We start from the raw sequence: 8,218 nt of genomic DNA on the forward strand, positions 1-8,218 counted from the left end.
CCCGATTCTAGCACTTACTACATATGTAACTACCAACAAGCCCCTTCACCTCTCTACATTAGTTTCCTCAACCGTAAAATGGAGACAGTAACAGTACTGTTTCTGTGAGCATTACATGAGTTGTTTAGCATTTGGTATGGTAGCTGATACATAATAAACACCAAATAAATCTTAGCTGTTATTACAAAACCTGGCAGGGCATGGTGGCTCACACCTGTAATCCCAGCACTTTGTGAGGCCAAAGGAGGTGGATAACCTGGGGTCAGGGGTTCAAGACCAGCCTGACCAGCATGGCGAAACACCATCTCTATTAAAATACAAAATTAGCCGGGTGTGGTGGCGGGCTCCTGTAATCCCAGCTACAGGCTGAGGCAGGAGAACTGCTTGAATCCAGGAGGCGGAGGTTGCAGTGAGCGGAGAGCAAGCCATTGTACTCCAGCCTGGGCAACAGAGTGAGACTCTGTCTGGAAAGAAAGAAAGAGGGAGAGAGAGATGGAGAGAGAGGGAGGAAGGGAGGGAGGAAAGGAGGGATGGAGGGAGGGAGGGAAAGAAAGAAAGAAAAGAAAGGAAGAAGGAAGGAAGGAAAGAAAGAAAGAAGAAAAAGAAAGAAAAACCTTCTTGTCAATATATGCTTATTCCCCCAACTCCACAATCTCCTGGGTTCCCCCAGTACCCATGGAAGCTGGCAATAGGGAAATGGAGGCTGTAAACGGCAATGGTGATGAGCTCAGGCAGCACAGCTGTCTTCTTTACAAAAGCACATTAATGATGAGCCTGGAGAATGTATTAGATGTCAGGATGGCAAATACAGTTTCGGTTGTAACATGTCTGCTGTGCAAAACAAAATACATCCATTTAAGAGGCTATCAACCTGGAGTCCATGACCTCTCTGAAATTAGATGCAAAACTTGGTCTGTGTGCGCATTTTTCATGGTAAAGGGTCCATTGCTTTCGTCTGACTCATAACCTTAAAACGTCTTAAGTAAGAGAGTTAAGAACCCATGACTTATTCAGTACAATGTTCCCTGAGGGTAAAAAGTTCCTGGGGCATCCAGCACCCCCTGTGGGAGTCTGTCAAAATTCCAGGGTTCACCAGCTGCAGAACTACGGGGATGCAAAAGCATTAGCAACACCTTGGAAGGAAAGTACACATGGGAAACCAAGAAACACTAAGAGGAAAAAAGCATTTTAGCCTAATGTGGTACAACTGCTGAGGTTTTCAGGCCTCCATCAAGGAGGAAAGAGAGCCCAGATTGCAGGTCTGTTCCAAGTGAGTGTGTCTGCAGGTTGTATTATGCGTGTGATGGTGGTGATGGGGGATTACAGAAGCTTAGAGCGAACTTCCATCACTCCTACCCATCATTTTCTAGATATTTTATCATCCATTGATTCTTCTCCTCCGTCAGCTCTGAGGACCGTAGATTAACGTGAAACACAAAAGGGGAGGGCGAAAGAAAAGACAGCTCCAAAGGGAGCCGCGCGCCCGTTCTTTCATCCTGCGGTCCCTTTAAGAGAAGAACCTCTTGGGACCTGCAGTCCCAACCGACCCCAGTTTTAACCGAAACCCAACCCGGACTTCCCCCTCTTGACTCAAAAAAGACCAACTTTGGATTTTCCCTCCCCTATTGACCAATCAGATTCTGTTACCAGGCAGACTTCAGCGGCCGGCGGTGCGAGCCCGGCGCCTTCTGTCTCCGGGTGGCAGCAGCGACCAATGACAGGGCAGGCCGCCCGTGTATCTAGGCAGATCGCGGCTGTTACAACCATTCAGAAAAAGGAAAATAAAGCAACGCACGAGCCGGCTGGGCCAGGACCTTGGGGCTGGGCTGGAGTGAAGGTGGCTACGAGGTAGTTTCTCTTTCTCCCTTACCTTTATTGTTGCTTGTGCTGGAAGGCGACTGTTCAGAGGTAGGGAGGGGGCAAGATGAGTTGGGAGGAGAGCAGAAAAAGAATGTGGCTGTATCTTCCACAGCTTCTTCACCCATGTGCACGTGCCCGGAATCTGGGACCCCATTCCCCTGCCGGGTTGCTGACGCCCAGCCCCTTGAGTTCCGCTACCCCGCCCCCCCCCACTTTGCCGAAACGGGGGATTGAATGGAGTGGGAAGGGAAGGAGGTGGGGGCGCGCCTCAGAATGGGCTGTTGTGGGAGATGACGTAGGGGCCGGCGACGTGGGGAGGGGGAGCAGCGGGGGAAGTCGTGGCGAGATTAAGTAATGAGAACTTGGGCCCAGTTTTTTTTCCAAGCCTTGAAGGACAGAATATGTTCGTATCCTTTCTGACCTCCCAGGCATATGCAATGGTGAGGAGTATTTTTGAGAATTAGAGAACTTTGTTTTGTGATTGTTATTGTTTTTGAGAGGGAGGAGGGCAGTATGGGGTCAGAGGCAGAAATGAAAATTTCTTAGTAACGGATTCCCAGTCCCCCTCTCTCTTCCTTTACAGTTTTCCAGACTTGGGAGACTTCAGAAAGGTGGGGCTGATAGAATGGCGATGGCAAAGATCTCTTTGGGTATATATGGGCCTGGCGAAGTAATGGAATAATTTCTAATTTTTGGAGAAGGCAAGTGGTGAGAAAAAGACCACTGGGGAAATTCGGGGGCTTTGTTTCTGTTTCTCTGTCTTTCTGGATAAGGAGATGAGGGTGCCCTGGGGCCTTCAGGGGAAGGGAAGGCCAGTGTGAGTTACATCTTTATGCCTGTCCCTCTCAACTGTAGCCCTCATGCCGGGATGGCAGAAGATGAGCCTGATGCTAAGAGCCCCAAGACTGGGGGAAGGGCTCCCCCGGGTGGTGCTGAGGCTGGGGAACCTACCACCCTTCTTCAAAGGCTCCGAGGTACCATTTCGTAAGTACTCATCACATCTCCAAATCCTGTCCAAGACCTGGGTATAGATCCCTGGAGCCCTTCACTTGCGCTGTAGATGAACTGCCTCTCGGCAAGTGCATGGGAGCAGAGGGACATTCTTGGCCATGGTGGCCATCCTTGAGCACCTGCTGGACATTTCAGTCCGTTTCCCTCCCTAGCAGTCAGACAGAGAGACGGGGAAAATCTTTTGTGTGACCTCCAGCTTTCTCCTCTTCCCCACAGCAAGGCCGTGCAGAACAAGGTAGAGGGAATCCTGGTAAGTGTGTTGCGGAAGAGGGCAATAGAGGGGTGGAAGTGCTGAGGGAACAGGATGTGAGGAGGACGGGCATTAACACAACGTCCATGTGGGAGAGGCTGGGGCATCTCCCTTGGCAGAAGATAGTTGCCTTTGCAGACTTACTGCCAGTTTGACTTTGCGCCTCTCCCTTTATCTCTGTGAGCACTTGTGTAGAAGCCCAGCAGAGATGAAGTCAGAGCTGCTCCCTTTTCCTCCCTTCCTCGCCATGGTCGCCTGTAGGGCTCCTCAGAGCACCTGGTGTCAAATAATTTCTAAGGTCCTTTTTCAGTCTGACACCCTCTAAAGTCAGCTAGACTTTGGGGTGGGGATCAGAGGGTCCTACCTTGGGTCCTTCTTGGCCTTATTATTTCTCCTGCCTCTGTTCTCCCCTACCTCAGCAAGATGTACAGAAATTTTCTGACAACGACAAGCTGTATCTCTACCTTCAGCTCCCCTCAGGGCCCAGCACTGGAGACAAAAGGTAGGTCTGATGGTAGAGTTTCAGATGGCAGAGTTCTGATTCTTAGAGAAAGGTTCACTGGGTAGGGGTGAAGTGACTATGAAGGCTCCTAACTGCTGCCGTTGATGAAGAGGAGAGGTCCCCACCCTGACTTGGTTTACCAGGGAAAGGTAGATTCTGGGTGAACTAATTTGGTCCAGCACTATTGAAGTGGTCGTTTGGGAAGAACCAGGACAACTATTAGAGTCTTAGTAATGCTTGTTCCTTTTGTGTCTGCAGCTCAGAGCCAAGTACACTGAGCAATGAGGAGTACATGTATGCCTACAGGTGGATCCGCAACCACCTAGAAGAGCACACTGACACCTGCCTGCCAAAGCAAAGTGTTTATGATGCCTATAGGTGGGTGGAGGGGTGGGTGGCGGGGTGAGAGGGTTGGTCGGCATAGGACCCCCTCACCCCTGAAGAGCTTCCTGCCTTGATAAAGCCTGCCTTCTTAAAGGGTTCCTCACACTTGATCCCTAGGGACCCTTCGAGCCTACCCATGGCCTCCTTCTCTGAGTATCTTCCCACTCTGCCCCCCTCTCACTCAGGAAGTACTGTGAGAGTCTCGCCTGTTGCCGCCCACTCAGCACAGCCAACTTTGGCAAGATCATCAGAGAGATCTTCCCTGACATCAAAGCCCGAAGGCTTGGTGGCCGGGGCCAGTCCAAGTATCCTTGACTAGAGAGGTTGGGGCTGGAGGACAAGGAAGACTTAGGATGTGGAGGGCCAGGAGTGGAAGAGCTTAACTTGCTCAAGGGGCTTGGAGATCGCCATATATTGGCTGCTCCTTAACTTGCATCAGATATTGCTACAGTGGCATACGAAGGAAGACCTTGGTGTCTATGCCACCCCTGCCTGGACTTGACCTAAAGGGTTCTGAGAGTGTAAGTACCAAATCACCCTCCAATTCCACTCTTCTCTCCCAGGTAAAAGTCAGAGGTCTTTGGGGCATGCTCTGAGGGCTAACAGCCTCAGTCATTATGTACATAGCTTATGAGTATGATAAGCTTCTGCCAACCCTACAGCTGAAGCAGAGGATGAAGAGAACTTGTGGGTTTCTGCAATGGGATAGGTAGAGGATACTCCCATCCCCAGTCTGGTCTCAGCTTTGGTCAATAGTCTTTGGTCTCTGACAAGAGAGGGGGCAAGGATTCTTTAATTTGGAGTGTGATTGGGCATGTCCTTCCCTACTTCAGCCAGAAATGGGCCCAGAAGTAACCCCAGCACCTCGAGATGAACTGGTGGAGGCAGCCTGTGCCCTGACCTGCGACTGGGCAGAGCGGATCCTGAAGCGGTCCTTCAGTTCCATCGTTGAGGTCGCCCGCTTCCTGCTACAGCAGCACCTCATCTCTGCCCGATCTGCACATGCCCACGTGCTTAAGGCCATGGGGCTTGCTGGTGGGTGGACCCTCTCTTATGTCTCAGCAGCCCCAAGGCACCTTCAGCTTCAATGGCCCTCCCACACACTAGGATAGAGACACCTTGGATTTGCCTTCTCTTCCTGGAGACCCTTCTAAGACATGCTTTAGCACCCTGTTTCCTGTCCCTACCAGTCAATCAGAATCGCCTCACTCCCCTATTCCTGGTTCCTCCTCACCTTCACTTTATTACCTTTTCGGCACCTCTGCAGAAGAGGACGAACACGCACCTCGGGAACGGTTGTCTAAATCCAAGAATGGTCTAGAGAACCTAGAGGGTGGAGCCCACAAGAAGCCGGAGAGACCAGCCCAGGTAAGGATGTCAGTAGCCTGACTTTGCTGTCCTGGGCTGCGGGCTTAGTATATCCTTCTCCTGTTAGGTCCCATACTTTTCCACCTCCTGTGCCTCTGGCATCTATGTTTCCTCCAGTATTCAGTCTTCCCACCTTACTGTGTTCTTCTCTTTACTTTCTAGCCTCCTAAAGATCTGGAAGCCCGAGCTGGGGCTGGCCCTCTAGCACGTGGAGAGCGGAAGAAGAGTGTAGTTGAGAGCTCGGCTCCAGGAGCCAATAGCCTGCAGGTTAACGCCCTAGTGGCTCGGCTGCCTCTGCTCCTTCCCCGGGCCCCTCGCTCGCTTATTCCGCCAATCCCAGTCTCTCCGCCTATCCTGGCCCCCAGGCTTCCTTCAGGTGCCCTGAAAGTGGCTACGTTGCCTCTGTCTAGTAGGGCCGGGGCCCCCCCAGCAGCTGTGCCCATCATTAACATGATCTTGCCAACCGTTCCTGCTTTGCCCGCACCTGGAGCTGGGCCTGGGCGAGCTCCGCCTGTGGGACTTACTCAGCCCCGGGGCACAGAGAACAGAGAGGTGGGCATAGGTGGTGACCCAGGACCGCATGACAAGGGTGTCAAAAGGACAGCTGAAGTACCTGTGAGTGAGGCCAGTGGGCAGGACCCACCAGCTAAAGCAGCGAAGCAGGATATAGAGGATACAGCAAGTGATGCCAAAAGGAAACGGGGGCGCCCTCGAAAAAAGTCAGGTGGAAGTGGGGAAAGGAATTCCACCCCTCAGAAGTCAGCAACTGCCATGGACTCGGCCCAGTCCTCAAGGTTACCATGGGAGACATGGGGCTCAGGAGGGGAAGGCAACTCAGCCAGAGGGACAGAGAGGCCAGGACCAATGGGAGAGGCCGAAAGGGGGGCAGTGCTTGCCCAGGGTCAGGAAGATGGTAGTGTTTCCAAAGGAGGAAGGGGCCCCAGTTCCCGGCATACCAAAGAAGCAGAAGATAAAATTCCCTTGGTCCCCTCGAAAGTGAGTGTCATCAAGGGCAGCAGAAGCCAAAAGGAGGCTTTTCTGTTGGCAAAGGGAGAGGCAGGCACTGCGGCACAGGGTAATAAAGACTTAAAGGAGCATGTGCTTCAAAGCTCCTTATCCCAGGAGCATAAAGACCCCAAAGCAGCACCCCCATGATAGAGGTCTGTGGGAAGAGTGTTTGTATCCGTACATTAACTTTGCCACGTAGAGGCCCTTCTCTGCACTTGCTTCTCATTTGGCTGTTCTTTTCCTAAGGAAGTCCATTCTCCTCTGTACAGACCAGTCTTCTTAGTACCTGGTTGCTGCCTCTAACCTTTTCAGCTTGATACCCTTGGCTTTAGTGTAACCAATAAATCTGTAGTGACCTTACCTGTATCCCTGTGCTATCCTGTGGGAAGGTAGGAATGGGCTAAGTATGATGAATGTATCGGTTAGGGATCTTTTGGTTTTAAATCACAGAAAACCTACTTCAAACTGGCTTCACATAAAAACGACTTACTGATTGATGTAACTGGCAAGTCCACAGGTAGTGCTGGCTCCAGCTGAAGCCTGACCCAGTAGCTCAGTATGTCTCTAAATACCAGACTTTATTCTCACTGTTGCATCTTCTGTAGGACCATCTTAAGTCTGGGCCACTTCATGGCTGCCAGCATTCCTAGGACTACACGTTTCCCCATTTATGTCCAATCAGAAAAAGAAGGCATCTTTGTGCCAGAAATCCCAGCAAAAGCCCTACCATTCACACGGATTAGGCCTGGGTCACATGTCCACCCCTGGCCAATCGCTGTGGCCAGGAGGATGCTACATACATGCTAGTTTGCTTATTCTACTTGGTGGATTACACCTTTGGGGAAACGGGTGGGGTCAGCCTCCCCAAAATCACATGGATTCCCCAGATGGAAACTTGGAACAGAGAGTTGCTGGGGTGGCCGCTGACACCCAGCGACTATTACTTAAGCTTGCTAAATGGAGATCAGCTAGACCTGCTTTCTTTTCTCCTCAGTCTTGCATTTCCCTTAATGCAAGCTGTAGCGTCTTTCCTCTTGCTTCTAGCCTCAGAAGGAAGGAGAGGGAAGCCATTCTCCAGTCTCAGACACAGTCCCTTTTTTCCTACCTCCATCTCAGAGATGGAGCTCCTTCCTTTGCCTGTGTCTTCATTTTTGTTTTCTCCTCATTCCTGCTTCCCTATCTCTCACCCTATTGCCGCTTCCACCAACTAGAGTGAAAGACTTACTTCCTAGCCATTTCATGAAGTCCGCTCTGTATCCACCAGGTGGCAGCCTCTTGTCATATGTGTCAGGACTTAGCCAGGACTGTGGGGTTTAGGTGAGATGTCACGGAAAGAGCTAGTTCTGCCGTCAGGCAGCACCAATGGGAGAGGAATGCAGCAGACCCTCTAGATGTATCCTTGGGAAGAGCAGTAAACCAACTAATATTTATTGAAGACCTACTTTATCCTCTACATAGGGTAGTTTCTGTCAGGGAATCTTGGTTCTTCCCAAGAAATACTGATTTTCTTTCAGGGAGACTTTATGTGTTCATTTATTTCCACCACAGCAGATTTTAAGAAATTATAATATGTAATGTTTGATATCTATATAAGAGTATATCTAACGTTAATAAATTATGATGCATACTAATGAGTACCTATGACCCGTAACACAATTTATACATTAAAACATTTGAAATACCATTGTGTTTGTGTTCCTCCCTAGCCTGTCCCCCACCTCTTCATAGCATTAATCACTGGTCCTTAATTTTTGTGTCTATTATCTGCTATAGATATTTTTAACACTATATATGTATGTATTCTCTCTCTTTTTTTTTTTTTTTTTTTTTTTTTG

At 50.2% G+C, this 8,218-nt stretch overlaps 1 protein-coding gene across 7 annotated transcripts; it reads left to right on the forward strand.

Annotated features, from left to right (window-relative positions):
- Positions 1-1,676: 1,676 nt before the first annotated feature.
- RFX5 (regulatory factor X5) lies at positions 1,677-8,067 on the forward strand. 7 transcript variants are annotated; one of them, XM_032267538.1, is made up of 11 exons: positions 1,677-1,848; positions 2,444-2,561; positions 2,716-2,844; positions 3,088-3,121; positions 3,541-3,623; positions 3,882-4,001; positions 4,193-4,312; positions 4,447-4,528; positions 4,841-5,042; positions 5,275-5,375; positions 5,538-8,067. In XM_032267538.1, the coding sequence occupies exons 3-11, from the start codon at positions 2,729-2,731 to the stop codon at positions 6,528-6,530; spliced, it is 1,851 nt and encodes a 616-aa protein (XP_032123429.1). In that variant the 5' UTR covers positions 1,677-1,848; positions 2,444-2,561; positions 2,716-2,728; the 3' UTR covers positions 6,531-8,067. The 7 variants fall into 7 exon arrangements, with proteins under 7 accessions (XP_032123429.1, XP_032123427.1, XP_032123428.1 ...); XM_032267537.1 differs by having other exon boundaries at positions 1,761-1,848; positions 2,444-2,568; XM_032267540.1 differs by having other exon boundaries at positions 1,822-1,908; positions 2,444-2,568.
- Positions 8,068-8,218: the final 151 nt, after the last annotated feature.

The sequence above is a fragment of the Sapajus apella genome, unplaced genomic scaffold (genome assembly GCF_009761245.1).
Source record: "Sapajus apella isolate SASKATOON/1434 unplaced genomic scaffold, GSC_monkey_1.0 scaffold169, whole genome shotgun sequence".
In the NCBI taxonomy this organism is placed as follows: Eukaryota; Metazoa; Chordata; class Mammalia; order Primates; family Cebidae; genus Sapajus; species Sapajus apella.

What these genes read in the sequence shown, in the direction of transcription:
- RFX5 (XM_032267538.1), top strand. Translation starts at nt 2,729, where the DNA reads ATGGCAGAAGATGAGCCTGATGCTAAGAGCCCCAAGACTGGGGGAAGG. An exon ending in CCCAGCACTGGAGACAAAAG is followed by an intron (nt 3,624 to 3,881) that starts GTAGGTCTGATG and finishes TTGTGTCTGCAG; the next exon opens with CTCAGAGCCAAGTACACTGA. An exon ending in AGTGTTTATGATGCCTATAG is followed by an intron (nt 4,002 to 4,192) that starts GTGGGTGGAGGG and finishes CCTCTCACTCAG; the next exon opens with GAAGTACTGTGAGAGTCTCG.